The sequence below is a fragment of the Vespula pensylvanica genome, chromosome 3 (assembly GCF_014466175.1).
Source record: "Vespula pensylvanica isolate Volc-1 chromosome 3, ASM1446617v1, whole genome shotgun sequence".
Taxonomy (NCBI): domain Eukaryota; kingdom Metazoa; phylum Arthropoda; class Insecta; order Hymenoptera; family Vespidae; genus Vespula; species Vespula pensylvanica.
In genome coordinates this window covers 7,947,216-7,969,715 of record NC_057687.1, presented here as the reverse complement: position 1 = coordinate 7,969,715, position 22,500 = coordinate 7,947,216, and the positions used below count along the sequence as shown (strand labels likewise).

At 27.7% G+C, this 22,500-nt stretch overlaps 1 protein-coding gene across 1 annotated transcript in view; it reads right to left on the bottom strand.

Annotated features, from left to right (window-relative positions):
- Positions 1-3,433: 3,433 nt before the first annotated feature.
- LOC122627773 (protein abrupt-like) overlaps positions 3,434-22,500 on the bottom strand; it is a 51,977-nt gene continuing 32,910 nt past the window's right edge. The window contains exons 6-9 of the mRNA XM_043809266.1: positions 19,894-20,072; positions 18,725-18,944; positions 11,027-11,141; positions 3,434-4,315 (exon numbers count right to left, since the gene is read on the bottom strand). Of these exons, the coding sequence (XP_043665201.1) occupies positions 4,264-4,315; positions 11,027-11,141; positions 18,725-18,944; positions 19,894-20,072 (566 nt within the window). The 3' untranslated portion in view covers positions 3,434-4,263. The remainder of the gene's footprint in view (positions 4,316-11,026; positions 11,142-18,724; positions 18,945-19,893; positions 20,073-22,500) is intronic.

Genomic DNA, 22,500 nt, shown 5'->3' with positions numbered 1-22,500 from the left:
AGATACGATACATCAAACATATCTACGTACACACGTAAACGCCTACGGACACACGTGAACGTACACGTTCATTCGCATACATACGCACTAACATACACGCACGAACATAAATAGATACGCGTGCACATGAACGAGCACGCGAATTCTAATTTCTTCGTAGAGACACATTTTCTCTCTCTTTCTCTCTTTCTTTCTTTTTCTCTACCTCACTCATTCCTCTCACTAATATCGACTTTGAGAAAAAAAAGTCGACGACTATCATTTTTCGACTATTTTAACTTTTTTTTTCTTTTTCTTTTTCTTTTTCTTTTTCTTTTTTATACTTTTCTTCATTTTACAACGCGGTTGTTATGCCGTTTATCGCGTCCCCCCTCCCTAAAGACCCTTCTCTTTTTACGACCACACGAAAGAAATTCCAACGAGTTTTTTTCTGTACTTTTTTCATATGTTTGCTTGTTTGTTTGTTTGTTTGTTTGTTTGTCTTCTTCTTCTTCCTCCTCTTCTTGGCGTCCATTACTAATACTACCACTACTATTACTACTACTACTACCACCTCGTCCAATCCGAGAGCACCTTTTTTTCTATTTTTCTTCGTAATTCATTATTGTTTTTTTTTTTACCATTTTCTTTTTTTTCTTCGTTTTTTCTTTTTTCCCTTATATATATATATATTTTTTTTTTTCTTCTCCTTCTTCTTCTTTTTCCTCTTCTTCTATATACGCAACATTTTTAATTTCGCATCAATCTTACCGCGTCCAATCCCCCCAATCCCACCCCACCGCTCTTAAACTCCAACCAACGCTCTATTTTTTTTTTTTATCTCTCGGTTCTTTTTACTTTTGTCTCCTTAAAATATTATTCCCCATCATTATTATATATGTGTGTCTTGTCGTCGATATACGATAGAGTAGTACTTACACGTACCAGCGATACTTTCTCGTGGAAATTTTCGTTAAAAAAAATCAAAAAAAAAAAAAAAAAAAAGAAAGAAAAGAAATAGAAAACTGATCGTTTTAGAAAAACAACGACAACGACGAGTTCGTTATACTGTACATAACACGAAATATATATATATATATATATATATATATATATATAACGAAAGAAAAGAAAGAAAAAGATAAATATATAAATACAAAATATACAATCGTATAAATTTTCCACTATTTTTATGGTTATACCATCGGGTTTGGATAAAATGTTACGATACATCAGATGAGAATTTTGATCGACTGGATAAGAGTAATACCGATTGTTTCGATCGATCCTTTTTGAGAAACGATTTTCAAATAACGAGTATAGATAGGAGTCCTTTAACGAGACTGACAATTCTCTCTATCTCTATCTTTATCTCTCTCTCTCTCTCTCTCTCTCTCTCTATGTTGGATCTTACAAATCGATATATGTCCTTGTTCGATAACATTACTCCGAATCCCAAACACGTCCGACGCAGATGTCTTTCGTTATTGTTTATCCGTTCCTTTCGCACGATTTACTAATTCGAATTTCTCCAACTCAGTCGATCTATCGGCCGTAAAATGAAAAGCATCTGGAAAAGCAACTTACAAGATCTATTTCTATCCTTTAGATATTTCAAATGACAAAACTTCTTTATTTGATTGTTAAATAGGAAATTGAGCCATGGAGAGTGTCGAGGAAGAATGAAAAATTAAAGGGAAAACATAAATTATTAAAGAGTCGCGAAATCGTCGAGATCAAGTTATTAAAATTTGAAATAATTAATATTCAAAGATCCAATCTCGAACTTTTAATTTCATATGCAAAGGACGGATTAATAATTAAGAAAGAAGAAAACGAACGAACAACTTTGAGACATCGTTCAAGAAAACTACAAAAAAAATATTGAAATGTTTTTTAATCGACAGTAATTATTGATTAACTCTATGGATAGATTAATTCGCCTCTATTCAATTATTCGAATCTTTAATCTTTAATCAAACGAAAAAAAAAATATATATATATATATATATATATACATATATATGCATGGTTAAAAAAAAATTCCGAAAAAATTGTTTAAAAAAACGAAAAAGAAAAGAAATTTTTTTTCATTCACCCTCTACACGCGTAGATATCATCGATCGATCTATCTCTGCCTCTCAAGTTTACTCGAGTCTCTAATTTCGTATGAATCTAATCGTATGACAAAGAAAAAAGAGGAAGAAATAAAAAAGAAAAAAATAACAAACATAAAGAAATAACGAAAATAAAATATTATCAACGAATGGAAAATTTTTTATCGTGCGATTCATCGATTCATTCTATACGCGCGTAGTTAAGTCGATCAATCTATCTCTATCTATTCAATTACTCGAGTCTCTAATTTCTGATCGTTAAAAAAAAAAAAAAAAAAAAAAAAATACTCGGAGAAAAATTTGTTTAAAAAGAAAAAAAAAAAAAAAAGAACAATTTCAATCGAGCGACAATAATTATCAATTCGTCTCTGTATTCGCGAATGGGTCGATCAATCTATTCTACATCCTTTTCGATCGTCGCCATTTTGTTTTTGTATACCAAACGCCGATAATAATTCGCGTTATTCGATTTTAACGAACAATCGATGCTAACGAGCCAAATCATTCGGTCCTCCGAATACATATTTCTTTTTTTCTTTCTCCTTTTTATTTATTTTTTATTTTTCTTTTCTCCCCTTTGGAAAATCGTTTTTATAATCCCTCACCCCCTCCCCTTCTCTTTCTCTTTTCTATCGAAATGAACGCTGAGCAGAATCCTTCCTCTTTCATTTTACTTCCTTTTTCTTTCTCCTTTCTTTCTTTCTTTTATTTTTCCTCCATTTTTCATACTTCTTTATTTCCATAACCTAACCTAACCTATAAAGACGAAATAAGAAGCTTCAAAAACAAATTCGTTTAACGAAAAACGTCCGATCTGAAATAAAGCTCAAAATCATTTTTCTTCTTCGAATTCAAACGATTCGTTTAAATACATTTATATTAAAAAAAAAAAAAAAAGAAGAAGGAAGTAAAAAAAAAAAAAGATTAAAAAAAAATAACATTCAACGTTCTTACCTTCGTCCAACTCGTTTCCCTGCTCTCAACTTGCCGTACAAACTCCGCTCTTCTATGGATTCAACAATCCTCGCGTTCAACCATCCCTTCAAGGAAAAATTAATTTAAAAAAAAAAAAAAAAAAAAGAAAAAAATGAAAAACGCCCCAAAAGAAAAATAAGAAGAAAAAACCAAAAAAGAAAGAAGAAACCTCGGAAGAAAAATATGATCCCTACTTAATCCAGAGAATCTAAAAAAAAGCAACTCCCACCCTCACCCTTCCACCAATCACCACATTCTCTCTCCCGTTCCGAAAAAAAATAAAGAGAACCCCTAAAAAGAAAAAGGAAGGTAGGAAGAAAGAAAAAAAAAGCGAGAAAGAAAATAAGAAAGGAAAGAGAAAATAAAAAATGATAAGAGAAGAAAAGAAAGTAAAAAAGCCAAAATCCGAACGAACTCGTCGTTGAAGACAACTGCTAACAAAGTAATCACACACCGCACCACCCTTCATATATCTCGTAACAACCCTCTTTTTATTCTTCTTCTTCTTCTCTTCTTCTTCTTCTTCTTCTTCGTTTTCTTGCGAAAGAATTTTTCTCTTATGAGAGATCGAGTTTGGACGCGTTTTAGGTGGTAAGTATCGCGATTAAAAGTAGGATGCCGCAGCGGTACGAAGGGTTGCTTGAAGGGCACGATGTATGGCATGCAATCGCATTAAACCTCCAAGGGAAGAAGTTGTTTCTGAACTCGATGACTCTCCAAGTGCTTCTCTGCCAGTTAAATTTTCCTCGAGGCTACGTTGTCGTTGTCGTTGTTGTTGTTGTTGTTGTTGTTGTTGTTCTTCATTATTATCATCGTCGTCGTCGTCATCATCATTATCCTGACGACGATGATTCCGACGATGATTACGATGATTATTATTATTATAACGATGTTGATTGTTATTATTATTCGTGTTGTTACGATGATCATGATGATGATTACGACGACGTTGGTGTTGATGGTAATTGTGATGGTTGTTGTTATTACTATTGCTGTTGTTGTTGTTGTTGTTGTTGTTACTATTACTGTCACTGTTGTTGTTGTTGTTGCTGTTGTTGTTATTGTTGTTGTTGTTATGGCGTGGTTGGTGGTCGTTAGAAGGGCGTTGCGGGTTTGGGATGGACCGAGGGTGCGGGAGGACGCGGCGAAGTAGTAGGGTGGGCTGCACCCCGCACGCACCCCTTGCCCCCTCTCACTTGTCCTCGGCTTCACCCCGCGGCGACGTATCCGTATCCTGTCTCTCGCTGTAAAATAGAGACAAATTTAACCGTAGGGTGATATTGATCTCTACTCTCCCTCTCTCTACCTCCCTCCCTCCCTCCCTCCCTCCCTCTCTCTCTCTTTCTCTCTAACTCTTTTTACTTTTTTTTTTTTTTTGATTTTTTATTCTTTATTTTTTCGAGATTGGTTATGGCCTCTTAAAAAAAAATTGCATGTTTTTTTATTTTTTTATTCTGCCTCTTTTTTCCTTTTTATCTAAACCGCCAATTTCACGGGTGTTTGATTTTGATGGGAGCTAGCAATCGAAAGTCTCTTCTCTATCATAACATTTACGATAGATAACAGTATATTATATGATATATATATTTATTCATTATTTAAAAAAAAAAGTATTTAAAAAGTATAACCTCGATTATGTTAATTAAATAAAAAAAAGAAACATTATCTTTTATCATTATGTTATGTTAATTATGTTATAATTCTTTATATATAATATATATGAATTTGTTCCTTCGTATATAAATTATGTGCTTTGCGAGAAATTGTTATTTAGAAAATAATAATTGTCATATTAATTTTTTTAAATGTTACAAATAATTTATCATTAATTCACATTTTCATTCGGAATTTGAATAATAAAATAAAATAAAATTTGTTATTAATAAAATTTTAAGTTCTCTATTCTGAAAACGTAAAGAAGAAAAGAAATAATAATAATAATAATAAATAGAACTATAGAAACGTAGCAGTAACGACTCCGTTTCAACGAGAATGCACTAATTATTTAATTCTCGTATTATAAACGTTTTAACACATTTTTAATTTGGAATTTTTTCAAATGAAAATATTAACTTTCAAATCTCCAACCATGAATGAATAATACTTTATAAATAATGCAACGTCTCTCTTTCTAATGTATGCAAATTTTCTATATATAACAATTTTTCATCCAACACATAATTCAAAAATTATTCAAGGTATACATATCCAATATATATATATATATATATATATATATTATTATTATTAGAAATATATACAGTGTCAATCCTCAGATATCCGAGCAAATAGCTTACGACTGATTGAAGTTCCAAGAAAGTTTAATAAGAGAAATTTTTACGGCACTAGTCAGCTGCAAGGTGTACATAAATAAATAAATAAATATATATATATATACATATTTATTTTTTTATTTACTCGTTACCTTGTCGAGTCGATGAAGATCAATATAGTTTTATTTTTTTCTATTTTTTTCTCCTTTTTTTTATTATATCTTCCTTCCATTAATATTAATTTTGAATTACCAATATTCAGTTCCGAATTAATAATAATAATAATAATAATAATAATAATAATAATAATAATAATAAATTTACTTTTATCTTTTTAAATTCGTAATAAAGGAATCAAATTAAAAAATCTGATTCAATTGCAATAGGTACGTTCGAAAACGTACATATATCTCTATACATAACATATATATATATATATATATATATATATATATATATGGATAGGTACATAACAATGTTAAACGTAGAAATGGATCGAAGTATTCCCAAAGGGCAAATAAGTCACACTCCCGTTAGCAAGGTCGCTAAATACCAACGACTAAAATTTTGTCACGAATGTATCTATTACTCGTGGTTTTAATTTTCATGATGGTGATAGTTGAAAAAAAAAAAAAAAATAAAAGAACTGCAACGCCGTATATCAAATGTACAGATTTACATACATCTATATCTACACTTGTGTGTGCGTATACGTATGTGTAAAAACGAGAACGATTTTTCCAAGCCGTAGATAACGTTGATGGTTTTTGCAAGCTTTACCTGTCTCATTTTTCTCTCATATGTTGGAAAAGTGAAATGGAATTTAATTTTTATCAAATTTCATGTTGATATGTTCAACTGACATTTACGTTTAATATCGACGTATTATTAAAATTTTCTTCTAGTTTTCATTCGTATAATAACTTATATATGCATCTACTCATATTTTATATATATGGTGTCCCAGAAAAAATGTTACAAACTATTTTTCTAAGAAACGATTATATTAATTAAATAAAAAAAGAAAAAAAGAAACTGCTTTTTATAATTATGATATATTTTATAATTATGATATATTTTTTTCTATTCTTTTTTCCCTATTTATTTTGTTCTTGTTTCGATTAAACAATCAAACCACAATTGACAAAAATAAAGTGACAACTGGAAGCAACGATTCGTAACATTTTAAATAAACAGGCCTATATTAATTTATCTCAAGTCTACGAGAATGTATGGTGTCCATGGTATAAAGTTTTACGAATTGTTTTCGACGACAAGTGTAAGAAAAAGAAAAGGAAAAAAAATGTAACCTCGATTGAATGAATCATATAAAAAGAATAAGAAAAAAAAAAACGAATAAATAAATAAGAAAAATATAATTTTTCTTTTATCATTGAACAATCAGACCGTAATAATCATAAAGAAAAATTAATGGAAGGATTGAATATAGGTTTATAATGCTTTAAATGGATCACCATATATATATGCATTTATCAAGCCGATGAAAATTAGGTAATTCTGATAAATGATAATGAAGTTTCAGTCGATCGTTAAATGAAATCATTCGAAAATGACATAATCGATTCTGTTTAAATTTTATCGATCGTTGTTGCTGCATACTAACGCATAATACATAATATAATCCTATACATAAAAACATGAGAACGTGTATGTAATAAACTGATATAAATCATCACGGAATCGATTATATCGGTATATATATATGTGTGTGTGTGTGTGTATGTATATGTATGTTATATATATATATATATATATATATATATATATATATATATATGTACGTATAATATATATGTGTAATAGAGAAATAATAGAAATGGATGATTTCGAACTGACACTATTATTTTATATCATTTATATATTAGATAATGTCGATTGAATACATTATATTATACTATTGTAAAATTTCTAAATTCTAATAACTATAAAAAGAAACTATAGTTGCTTGAAAAAACGTAAAAGTTTATACAAACTGACGATTTTTGTTTTTCTCTTTTTCTTAAACATATTTATTTTCGATAAATTATAATTGAACAAAATTTTGCTGATTCACGTAAACGATAAAATTATGTTAACTTTGTCGTTAATATTTATTAATGTCATTGTTATTATTGTTGCTATTATTATTATTATTATTATTATTATTATTATTATTATTATTATTATTGTTGTTGTTATAACTTTTTTTATTTCAACCGAGGTATTTTTTTATTTCGCATCTTTTATCTTTTTCATTTTTTAATATTGAAAATTGTGTCGATCAAACAATGAGATCTTCGTTAACAATTATGGTTATTATTTATTCTCTCCGAATAAAAATCTTCTCTTTTCTTTTTAATTGTAAATTTTTCACTCGATTACTCTTGACGAATAATTAAATTATTTATTACCTACGTAATTTTATCTCGCAAATAAAATCTCCGTTGGCATTTTTATTTATTTATTTATTTATTTATTTATTTTTTTTTTTTTTTATCATCATTTAAAATTTTTCACTCAAATATATAATACTCTTTAATATTAATCGCTATGATTTATTTATCCATCCAAAAATTTACTTTTTATTTATTCCTTTTTTCTCTCTCTCTCTCTCTCTCTCTTTTTTTTTTAATTATTCGTATCAACGAATTATTCTTTGCTAAAAAAATTAAATGAATAATTTGTAAGAAAATAATTTTGATCTCGAATATATAATAACAAACAAAATCGAATGTAAATACGTGATATAATTATTCAATAAATCAATGTAATTAAAATGAAGTGATTACATGAGATTAGAAATTTTTTGTCTTGTACAAATATCAATCTCAGATCCTTATCATTATTCCATATGTCAAACCAGTATATTACTTTGTTATAAATTATCGAGAAATTTGCCAGAGAGTTCCCGAATTCACCCGCATGTTGATTGAACCATACGTAGATTATTAACGAGGGCCTCTTCTCTCTCTTTCTATCTCTCTCGTATTTAATAGTCCATTGAATCCGTTAATTAACAATCGATCAATGTACTACTGTTACTGTAAGGTCGAATTTTAATTTTTCGGAAATGATCTCTTTGTATTTATATTCTTCAAGAAATATCCTTTATTTCTCATTGTTATCGTTACATCTAAAAATTTCGACAAGTTATTAAAAAAAAATAAAAAATAAATAAATAAATGAATAAATAAATAAAATAAAAGAATAAGAGAAAAGAGGAAAAGGAAAAGAAAAAGAAAAAGAGCTAGACTCGTATGCAAATATTTTGTAAAATATTCAATTCCTCTTTCAATGCGTATCATGCTTTAAAGTCAAAGCAATTTATAAAGAGTGGGAGAGAGAAAGAGAGAGAGAAAATGAATGAACGAGCGAAAGAGAGAGAATGGGTGAGTATGAGTGCGTGAGAGAGAGAGAGAGAGAAAGAGAGAGAGAGAGAGAGAACGTGAATGAACAAACGAGTTGAAAACTAGAGAAAGAGAGAGAAAGAGAGAGAGAGTGGTCGAGTATGAATGCGTGGGAGACAAAGAGAGAGAGAGAGAGAGAGAGAGAGAGAAAGTGAATGAACGAGCGAGTATGAGGGTGAGAGAAAGAGAGAGAGAGAATATGGTTGAGTATGAGTATATGAGAGACAGAAAGAGAGAGAGAGAGAGAGAGAGAGAGAGAGAGAACGAGTATGAGTGCAAGAGAAAACGAGAGAAAGAGAGAGAGAGAGAGAGAGAGAGAGAGAGAGAGAGAGAGAGAGAGAGAGAGAGAGAGAGAGAGAGAGAGAGAGGCCTCGACTCTATTTGCCGATCAACATAGCTCGACTATCGCTATTGAACGATATCGAACGTTTGAATTTGGTATGCGTGCTTACACCTTTGCCCCGAGAATGAAGTCGAGCGTGATCCTATAGGTTAAAGGCACGAATTTGCGTATACGTCTATTGCTTACCACTCGAGCTCGTATATTACGTGTTTCTATGAGCTCAAATCTATAATAGTACGAACGTATATTCTCATGTAAAGTTCACATGAAGAGAACAATAATCAAATTTAATGATAACGATAACGTGATGTTAATTTTTATGATGCATTATACGGATTATAAATTATGATCTTGATGATATTATATAAAAATTTATGTGTGTGTGCGCGTGTGTGTGTGTGTAAAATATGAAATATATGTTTGTAACGAGTATATTAATATGTATACTATAATATGATATTAATGTGTACATATAGAAAAAAAGGAAAAAATAAAAAATTAAAACAATAAAATACATAATATAAATGTCAATATACGTGTAAATTGTTTTTTCATGGTACACGAGCTATAAAATATTTTTTTCCCATCGAAAAATATTGATAATCATATTGCTAGGCCATCACCAATAACGAATCGAAAAGCTTAAAGTATTTCAGGACACGACCTCCAAACACCATTTTTCTTCTCCATCGAATTTTTATCGATCTTTTTTTTTCTCTTTTCTTTTTCGACTTTTTCTTTTTATTTTTTTATTTTTTTTTGCTTTTCTTTTATTTTCTTTTTCTTTTTTTTTTTTTTTTTTTTACGTTTTATCTCGTTCCTCGTCGAACATTCTCATTTAATGCGAACGACAATGTAGTTTTTAAAGGGAACGTGTAGTGTACTTGAGATCGAACCAAAAGGATTTTTTCCTGGAAAGGATAGATCTACGATTTTTTTTTTCCTTTTTACTTTTACATAATAAAAAGGATAAAGAGATTTAGAAAATTACAAAATAATATACAACTCGATCTAAGTTAAAATTAAAAAATACAAGTATATAATTGAAAATTGTATGTAGAAGAGAGAGAAAGAGTGGGAGAAATCCAATTTTTTTTTTAAATTATATTTTATAATTCAAAGATGAATTTTAATGGAGCGGGGTAAGAATTAAAATTTGTATAAAATTAAATGTCATAATACTCTGAATAGAATAAATAATGAAGATTTAAAATTTGTATGAAATAAAAGAAAGTATTTTTATTTTGATATGTTTTACATTTTCATGATTCAACGTTTTACATATTACGATGGAAAATTACATTTTTCGTGAATTTCAATTTTTTCTAAATCAAAGTTGATTTATAAAATTTCAATTTCAACAAATTTTTAATAAACACTATTAAGATATTTGATAAAATTTGAAATAATCGAATTACATATAGTATCTAATCCAGTGTTACTTCCTTTTTTTTAATCAAACTTGAATTATAAATTAATCAATATAATAAATTTTTATTCGTCAAAAGATCGAGTAGAAAAAAGAAATTAATCGATAAACGTATATCGATATATAATTTTGATAACAATAATAAAAATCTTTTATCCTTTTTCCTACTATGAAATAATTAGCTTATACATAATCGAAAAAAATATAATTTCTTTTCTTTTTATCAAAATTTAATTATAACATAAATTTCGTCTTATTTTATAATTATTTACCATAACAACAAAAACAACAGCAACAACAACAAAGTATTATACTTTTCGTTAATGATGCGCAAGTGTTAAAATAATTCGTAGACCGATCAATTCCAAGAAAAAATAAAAAAATAAAAAAAAAATAATAAATAAATAAATAAAAGAATAGAAAAAATAAAAAATAATGAAAAATCGAAGTAAATAGGTAAAAAATATTTTTCTAAAAATCGTAGAAAAAATTTCTAAACTCACCATATGTAACGTATGGACTTCATCTTAAGGGCGGTTGAATTTTCCTTGCATTTATAAGCCAAAACCTGCTTGACACTGCTGACATCAACTGAAGGGAATCTCGAAGTCACGTAAGCTGAAACACATTCGTTCTAATGACTCTCTCTCTCTCTCTCTCTCTCTCTCTCTCTCTCTCTCTCTCTCTCTCTCTCTCTCTCTCTTTCATACACGCACACACATTCTTTCTCTCTCTTTTTTTCTTTTTCTAATGTATATTCATTCCGTTTTAATTAATTGAGTACACGTACACTATTTACACACACTTCTTTTTTTTTTTTTAACGCGTGTAAAGAACACATAGGGAAGTAATTAAAGACGTTATTAATTAATTACATCAAGATTTAAACCATCGCGTTTCTGTTATCACATACTTAGGACACTTTAAATATAAATATTACCGTCGCATGCTATGACAAATGGGATTTATCGATGTGTCAGTGACCGACGCGTATCATTTTCTTTTTTTTTTTTTTTTTCTTTTTTATATACTTATTGTATAATGCAATAATTATTCATTATCTTCCTCTTTCTCTATCTCTCTCTCTTTTTCTCTCTCTCTCTCTATCTGTATCCATCTATCTTTTTGTTAATTATAAATCATAATTTATATAAATTTATTTAAATTTAATTAGATAAATTTTTGTTAATGATAATCAATAATTTATTTTCATCTGATTTCGTCATATTCATTTTTCTTTCGCACGTTTAAATAATATTAATCGACATATTTTATATATATATTTTTTTTATATATATGCGTTTGGTATATTGTGATTGTATAAATTAGAATATTTAAAGTTCGAATAAAATGAATCGATATAATTAGAATTTTTTTATCCAACACGATTCTCAAATTAAAAGTAATGAAAGGCAAATAAAATCAATCAGTCTAATTAAGTTTTTCTTCTGGGATAATCTCATGAGATTAATACCATTACCTTTATCTCTATCTTTTTAATGGACAATCGATAGTTTATTCCAAGGAATTTTATAATGACCATCGTTTATTACGAAAACTTAAATAAATCAATCGACATTGTTATTAGAATATTTTCTTTTTTATCCGTCAAACTTGATATATAATCGTAATTGTAATTTTTGATCGAACGAAATTCGAGAAAAAAATTAATCAATGCAATCACAAACTTTTATCCGACAGTTCTAAAAAATAAAAAATAAAAAAATAAAAAAAAAATAAGAAGAAAACATTAATAATGATAAAAATCTTTTATCCTTTCAAATTATCTTTTCAGTCTTTTAAAATATTTTTCAATTCTTTTATCCCGGTCTCTTTCTTTCTCTCTTTCTCTTTATCTTTCTCTATAATAAATAATCAATAGCTGACTTTCACGAATTTCGTAACAGTCGTTCCAACATCAAAAGTTTAAATAACATTAATTAGCATAATTGCAATTTGCTTAATTACAATTTTTGATTCATCAAAGTTTCTAGAAAATTAATCGATATAATTAGAGTTTTTGATCTGACAAAGCACGAATAAAATAATTCATTAGATATAATTTCACAATTTGATCCAATAAATTTCGAATGAAATTAATCAGCATAACTATAATTTTAGAATCTGTCATAAGTACGTAGAAAATTAATCAACATAATTAATGTTTTTTATCACTGACAAAGTCAGAATAAAATTAATCCCGAATAATTTCAAATTTTTACCCAAAAAATGTCGAATAATTTAAATAAGTATAATTTCAAAATTATTGCTCGGTCAAAACTTGAAACAATGTTAATTAAAATAATTACAAATTTTTTATTCGATCATTCTTAACTGGTCATAAAATTAATCAACATTAATATACGATAAATAATGATTAAAATCTTTTTTTCATCGATCAAATCACGAATAAATTTAATCGAACATCGATCGATAAAATTAATCGATATAGAAAGAAATTTTTATCGTGAATTAATCTTGAAGAAAATTAATTAACGCCTTGATAATTATTTAAAAAGAAATTCTTTTTTAATTATTAACAACATCAGATATTAAAACAGAATTAAGATGGAAATAATAAAATAAAATAAAAAATAGTTAACAATTATTATGCTACGTTTAATTAATCGAAAAAAGAAGTCGACAACTCGATGCGACAAAAAATGAAATCGATTTTTGACTACGACGCATGCTTCTTGTTTTTTGTGAATATATATACATACACACACACACATATATATATATATATATATATATATATATTGATGCAGCAAAACGATTGAATCGAAATGAATAAAATAATTATTGTAATTTTTTATAAACATTGTCATTGCACGTTAATTCTTCTATTTGAATAATTTCATCGTTGAAATGAAGCAATACACACGCACACACGCGCACATTCAATATTCTATTTTATTTTTCTACTAAAGGCTTTGAAAGACACTTTTATGTTCTTTTAAAATGATCACTTTGTTATCGGATAATTTAGTCAAGTGAGAAAAGAGCTTTGATGGCAGAAAATGTAAAGAAAGAAGAAAAAACAAAAAAAAAAAAAAAAAAAGAACAAAGTAAAATTAAAAAATAATAAAAACCAAAGAAAATGAATTGAAAGAGTTATAATTAAACGAGAATCGAATGATTCAAATTGAATTTGTTTATTTGATTTTAAGCATGTTAAATAAATAACTTATTCACGTTAAAGAATATCTCTTTCATTTTCTTGTTTTTTTATTTATTCATACATATATAATCGAACATAAATAGTATTGAAATCGAAATTAATTTGCAAAAATTTATCGAACTGTAAAATACCATCTTCTACTTATTTATATATGTATATATGTATATGTGTATATATGTATATATGTATGTATGTATGTATGTATGTATGTATGTATGTATGTATATCCTAAAAATAATTTATTTATACTTCATTATTTTAATAATAACTATTATATCAACTATATATAACCGTTCGTAAAAGATATTTAACATTAAAGTTAGAAAATTAAAGATAAACTCGAAAAACGTATAATAACACTTTCTATTTGTACTCCATACGAAGGGAAAGGAGATTAAACGTTAATGTAGAACGATCGTTTTAACATCGGTTTAAAATTAAAAAAGAAATTGCCAATGTAATAACGAAAATGATAATGATAATAATAATAAAATAATAATAATAATAATAATAATAATAATAATAATAACAACAACGTATACGTTCGATATCGTAATAAAATTTAATATCCTTGATCATACTGTATAACGTCGACGAGACGAGATAATGAAGAACGTAACGTTAAATAATAAAACGAGAAAATCTCTATAGAGAATATATATATATATATATATATATATATATATATATATATATATATACGTAATTATGAAAAACGATGGTCCTACGTGTTGTGCTAAACGAAAAACCGGTCTATCGAAAGAGATAGATAGATAAATAAAGAGAGAGAGAGAGAGAGAGAAAGAGAGAGATAATTTTAACGTTCAGGGAAAATAATAATTACAATGAAATGAAAAGCGATGTAAAATTGGATAGCACAGATACAAATTATGGTATATTGAGGAATATTAATGATGCGCATTTTTCGAATAACTCCGACCATTCGTAGAATTAAATTTCATTTTATATTTTCTTTTTTGTCTTTCCTTTTTAATATATGTAGCTATTTATAAAAGTGAGTTAAAAAAATTGAAAAATATTAAACGTGTCTGTTAAGGCGTCGTTTATAAATTACGTTTATAATTACGCTATCGAAATGATTCTGTAAATAAATTAGAATTATTAGAACGATATATGTATATATATAAAAGATAAGACAGAATGAGAGAATATTGTAGGAAGAATTTTCTATATGATAAAATAAATTCGAAGAGAACAAATAAGATACTTATTAATAGAACGAATGTTTGATTAGGTATGGACGATAACAAGTATAATAAAATATTTATGAAATGTAACGAATTTTTCTATTAACGACGTGACCTTCTAGACGTTATTATAGTCGTGTCTTGTATACCTAACTATTTCTAACGACGTATAATAAATCTAAATTAGTAAAATAAATGGAAAAATTAATAAAATAAAGAAGACTTTTCTATATCTTAAAATAAAAACGAAATCTAATATATCGTTCTATCAACGACGTGACTTTATAAACGGTGTACTCGTGTCTCGTATACACATACGTCGTAGATTTATAACGTGTCATATATTTAGCTAACTATTTCGAAGAACGCATAATAAATCTAAATTAGCAAAAATAAATGGAAAAATTAATAAAATAAAGTATTTCGTATATCTTCAAATAGATTCGAAGAGAATAAGTAATATACGACGAAGACGTTACTAACAGGACGAAGGTTTGATTAGAAATGAAAGGCTCGATCATTTTCTTCATAATAAGTACAATAAAATGTTTACGAAATCTAACGTATTGTTCTATCAACGAAGTGATCTTATAAACGGTGTACTCGTGTGTTATATATATATACGTCGTAGATTTATGATGAGTCATACATTTATCTAACTATTTCTAACGATATGTATAATAAAATTAAATTAATAAAATAAATTAATTTAATTAATAATCCATATACTATATAGACGTATATATATATATATATAATATGTATCATAATATATAGTGTATTATGATATATTATATGAATAATATATATATATATATATATATTATATAAAAGATAAGAAAGAACGAGATAGAGAAAGAAAATTCGATATAAAGAAGTTTACAGATGTTGAAATAAATTCGAAAAGAAACAGAGAGATAAGATAGTACCAACAGGACGAGCGTTCGACTAGGAATGAACGGCTCGATGATTTTCTCAATAACAAATATAATACAATGTTTAAGATATCTAACGTATTATTGTTTTAACGTGACCTTATTCACCGTGTACTCGTGTCTCGTATACACATACGTCGTAAATATTTAATGACTCATACATTTACCTGATAAATTCTAACGAAGATATGACGCATATATAATAAACTTAAATTAGTAAAATAAATCAATTTCATTAATAAATCATACATTATATAAATAAATATAAATAAAATATACAATACAATAAAATACATTATGTATATATATATATATTTATACATATATATATATATATATTACTATTGATAATATAATATTGTATACTCTCTCTCTCTCTCTCTCTCTCTCTCTCTCTCTCTATACATAGAAAAACATATATAAAATAAATTATATAAATGAATAAAAAAGAATATTATTATTTTTTAATAAATAACATTATTAATTTTTATCTATTTACTAATTATTAAATATACAAGACAAACGATTGGACCATAACAATAATCGTAATTAATCACGAATTTATCATAATATCTAACGAGAAACATTAATACCTACGTATGTCGATGAAACGACGCTTTCAAATGACCCGTTCGTCTATTATACCGTAAAGTTTATTACTACGTAGGATAGAAATCAGTAAATAAGGATAATTAGCAAATAAAAAAAAATAGAAGAAAATACAATGTTTACATCGTTTCCTCCGTACGATTTTGTTAGGAGATAGGGATTCTGCAATCGTCTGCTAGGATAAAATCGATATAACTCGTTTTCTCTTCGAACAATCGACGTGTTTTCACATGAACGTTAGAGAGTTAATCGTAGATGGAGTAATCTTGTTGACGAAAGTACCTATACACGATCGAGTGCTTAATGAAAACGTGATGTAAACGTAAAATGGTTGTAAAGATATATATATATATATATATATATATATATATATATATTACATACACATATAAACACAGACATACTTTGTTTTTCTCATCCTATAATCATACATACATACATACATACATACATACATACATACATACATACATACATTCATATATACATACATTCATATATACATACATACATACATACATACATACATACATACATACGCATGTACATACGTATATACATAGATACACATAACCATCGAGTACTTAATGAAAGCGAAGTGTAAACATAAAATGGCTGCAAAGAGAGTATGCGCAAAAGAGAGAGAGAAGGATAGAGAGAGAGATAGATAGAGGGAGAGAGAGAGAGAAAGAGAGAGAAATATATGGATATAAATGAAAAATTGAATGTGTATAAAAAATATTTCCAACAAAACATACTCGTTCTTTTTCCTCTTTTTTTACAAATAATATTGTTACGGAGAATATTTCATAGCCGTTGTAAAAAGTATATGTTCTTATTCTAAAGAGAAAATTAAAAAATAAAAAACTATAGGCCTTAAAATGATGAAATTGAAGTCATCCACTAAATAAAAAACAATCGATCGCCGTAATATTTTTCACTCCAAGTCTGATAACTCTTTTTTTTTTATCGAACAATTTTACTCAAAAACGTCCTGTTTTCCAGATAAAAAATTTATTATATTCGATATACATACATACATATATATATATATATATATATATATATCTTATCTGTAGATATAAATGCATATGTATACGTAATCAACACTTTATTTCGAACACCCGATATATATAAGAATAGTTCTCTTTTTTTCTCATATCTACAGAGCATATATACATAAATACATATATAGACGTAACCAACGCTTTATTTTGAACATTGAGTATATATGTGTGTGTGTGTGTGTGTGTGTGTACATATGTATGCATATACCTTTTATATATATATATGTATGTGTATGTAACACATACATATATATATACATATATACATAATACATAGACGTAACCAATGTCGATTCGAACTGACTATGTTGATTTTGGCACGTGAAAATTCAATAGACGTTGGCACGCAAGCTTGGCCACTCCTTTTGCCTAGAGCTCTTTTTAGATGTGGAAACATTGTTGTTGAATTCGTTGAAACGCGTTCAAGATTCATTTTCATAAGATCGCCAAAAATATTCTCACCATTCTCGAAATAGAAATTAAAATTTCTGATGGTATTCGTTTGATCTAATTTATATTGTATCAAATTGAGAATGAATTTTATGATATTGTATTTTCTTTTTTGTACCTCTTTTTATTTTTTCTACTTTTTTTTTTTCTTCAAACGTGTAAAATAACAATGTTGACTGATACGTTTGAACTATTATAATATATTCAAATTATTAAAAATCGTCAAAAAAATTCACATTACAAATTATCGTAAAATCCAAAATCAAAATATCTTCAAAATATCTGTCTGTATATTTAAGTAAGAAAAAAAAAAAAAAAAAAGAAAAGAAAAGAAAAGAAAGGAACAGACAAAAGAAAATTTATTAAATAAAAATTCAAACTTTGATTAGACATACTATTAGCAACTTTTTTTTACTAAACATATATATATATATATATACGTATATATAAAAAATTAAATCGTTGAGAATTATCGAACGCAGTAAAATATTTTTAAAAAGTTCGATCGTGCACACAATGGTACTGTTAAAGGAAACACTTTTAGAGTAACTCCGAACTCCGATCGTATGCAAAAATAAGTCACGTTCTAAAGTAAAGAAAGTAAAACGTCGTTGAATAAGAGAAAAATATGACGGAGAAAGAAAGAAAGAAAGAAAATGAGAGAGAGAGAGAGAGAGAGAGAGAGAGAGAGAGAGAGAGAAGGAGAGAAATAAAAGAGAGGTAAAAAAAAATAAAAAGAAACACTCACATATGATGGCTTGCACTTTGGCTTTGTCGAGTGCCGGTTTAACCGGACGTTCGGTTGCAGTTCCTGCGCGACTCCAACGTTGTCCCGTGACAGAACATGTAGCTAGTTCCGTTGGGCTGAATAATATAGCAGCGAGGCCACGGGTCAACTTCCGATAATCGCTCCATTTCACAGCCCTTAGTTGTTCCTCGCAAACGGCTATGCCCTCGCCTAAATGAACCTGCAAGGTATTAACAGTAACGACCACGATGATAAAGACGTTGAGACGTTTTAAAGAAATATTAAATAAAAAAGTAGAGGAAATTAAAAAAAAAAAATTAATAAATAAATAAATAAATAAAAATAAATAAATGCATCCTCTTTTATATATTCGTAATGATGGTGATGGTGATGATAGATTATTAGCGGGAAAAAGATGGAGAGTGAAAAAAAAAAGAAAAAGAAAAGAAGAAAGAATGAGAAGAGAATAAAAAAGAAAAGGTAATTATTTTTCATATGTTTTTGTAATAGTGATGGTGGTAGTAATATTGATGAAAAAAAAAAAAAAAAAAAAAAAATGAACGAGGAAAAAAGGTGCGTGAGAAAAAGATTTTTAAAGTATATTCTTTTTTATACGCTTATTCAGTGATCAAATAATAGAAGTATTGCAATGAATAGTAATAATAGCAGTAACAGTAGTATTGATAAGAAAAATGAAGTTGAAAAAAAGCAAGAAGTGAAAGAAGATTATCAAAAAAAAAAAAAAAAAAAAAAGATGATTTTGTGATTATGTAGTAGTAGTAGTAACATAGATCGTTTGAATCATTATTATACACACACACACACACAGACGCATCACTTGATGTGTGATGAAAAGGCGAAAAGAAGATTAAGGGTAGTCGATAAGCGAAGGTTAATACGAAAAGCAAGGATGTCTAGGGATATATATAACTGGAGGTTGTTGTCGGATGAATGCCAAGCGTTCATTAAAGCCGATAATTAATAACAAGAATGTGACACCAGACAAAATAGCCACGTTGTATATCGTTATATGAAAATTTTCTTAGTGAATCAGATTACTGCGAGAAATATGACTATCATTAAATATCCTTAAAAAAAAAAAAAATCAAAAAAAAAAGAAAAGAGAAGCAAAAAAAAAAAAAGAAAATCGAAAAAAAAAATAAACTCACCACACCGTCCGGCGAGGGTTCTTCAAATCCACGAAAAGCTGGCATGGCCGCCGGTGGCGTCGTTCTCATATCCAATGGCAACCAATCGCTTCTGGAGGGTGAGTTACCGTGCACGGATGGAGACATATGTTTGCCACCCCTTGTACCTAATCGCGGCCTGCCGCGACGCACCCTTCGCGCTGGAAAAATTCACGAAAAAATGCGATAGGCATTAATACTTCGGCCATTTTTTTTATTAACCTCACTTGTTATTTATTCTTTTTGAAGTTCGTAAAATATCGAACTTTTCTTTCTTTTCTTTCATTATATATATACATATATATATATATATATTTTTGTATTGTATATATATATATGTATATTTAAACCAAATTGAAAGAATTTACTCAGCGTTCTGTAAAAAGTTTTTCCACGAAAAATTTCTCTTCTCTTATCTCTCTCTCTCTCTCTCTCTCTCTCTCTCTCTCTCTCTCTCTCTCACTCTCACTCTCACTCTTTTTTATATACGTTCTTGAGTTCTTTCTCTTATCATTATTATAGTTTCAATATTTCTTTCTCCAAAAGATCAAACTTTTCCTATAGAATGTAAAAGCATTCATAGATGATATTCAAAAGTTAGGAGTTAGAAAGACAGTCGGAGTTAGCAATGATCTCTTTCTCCTTCTCTCTCTCTCTCTCCTGTTACGCGGTTTGAAACAATGTAGTTGTTGCTTTTGGAATAACTATCCACCGAGTGTCGTCTAAAGGATAAACAATGATAAAGTGTATGTGTGTATGTGTATGTGTGTGTATATATATGTGTATATATATATATATATAACGTCCCTGTGCTGAGATTCAATATATATATATATATATATATATATATGTATGGATATATATATATACAAGTTATATTCAATGAATACATTTCCTGTAAAATATTGTCACTTGTAAACATAACCGGAACTTTCCCGAATTCAAATGTGTCCCAGTAGTATTTCCACATTCGCATATGAAATTGTATTACATCGTTTATTCATGTAAAATTGTGATCATTTATTTATATAAAATCTCCGATTGAAATTGAATCAAGTTTTAAGAAATCGATATATGTATGCGTACATATTTTTATACATGTACGTATGTACGTGTGTGTGTGTTTAATTTTATTAAATATCGATCGATAAAGGAGTTCACGCGGTTAAGAGAAGTTTGGTATTGGTTAAAAAATTTTAATTTTTTTCTCCTTTGTTGGTTCTTTTTTTTTATTCTTTTCTTTTCTTTTTTTTTTTTTTTGTTCGTTCGTTTTTCTCTTCTTCCTTCCTGTTTTCCTTTTCTTTCTTTCATTTTACCATGGTCCCGGACTTTAACCGAGCTCATTGTGCCACCCACAAACTTTTTTCATTATCGTATATTACGATATAGGTATATAGATATCCTTTATTTTATTTTGTACGATGAAGGGAATATTCGTGAAAAGAAAAAAAAAAAAAAAAAAGAAAGAAAGAAAGAAAAAAAATTAAATAAATATATCCAATCGAAATGTGACTAATGAAAAGAATGTTGACATCGTTATAAATAGTTAGAAAATTAATTAATATATTTCAAATAATTATTGAAAAGTATTTCTACTCCCTTACATGTTACATTTGTTATATCAGAAAATTAAACTTTTGAAACGTTCTTGTTCTTTTCTTTTTTATTTTGTAATGGTTTGTCACAAAAAAAGAAACAATAAAATCAAATTTAGTTTTTTAACGTTACTATATTTAGTAATCTATATAAAATCACCTTATATATATATATATACATATTATTTTATATATTATTATTATATTATAATACTGTTATTATACATAATATTTTATATAAAATATATATATATATATATAAAATACTGATAGAAACATTTCACCTTAGATTGCAAGAAAGAATAAAAACGAAATTCGAGATAAAGTGAAGTGAATAAAGAAAGAAACAAGAAAGAAAAAGAAATTAAATGAGAGAGAAAGAGGAAGAGAAAGAAAAAGAGAGAGAGAGAGAGAGAGAGAGAAACATCAAAAAAAAAGTGATACAAAAGAAAATTAAGTATATCTTCAATAAAGTTCGAAAGACGAGAGAATAGGCAACGATCAAAGTTCGTTCGAGCGATTACACGTTGTAATTAGCACGGTAGATAGAAGAATTAGACATGATTAAAGGATATACCGATATAGTCTTCTCTCTTTCTCTCTCTCTTTCTCTCTCTCCTTCTCTCTTTCTCTTTCATTGGTAACCCTTTTATTTGACCGTCAGTCTTATCTATCATGAGTTCCGCAATCAAGTGGATTTCAAGATATCCTATGTACCAGAATCTCTCTGAGCTTTTATTTTACAGATTCAGACTCTTTCAATTTCGACAATCCTCGTCCGAATCCATTTTTATTCGTTATTGAAATAATACGGACGAGTAGCTTCTTCCTTCTCTCTTTCTCTCTCTCTATCTATCTATCTACCTATCTATCTATCTATGTATCTATCTATTTTTCTCTTTTATATCTATTCTAATGAATTCACGCGAATTCGAAGTCAACGTAGCGAAATATATATCGCTACGTTTTCGATAATAAAGGCTAATAAAAAAAA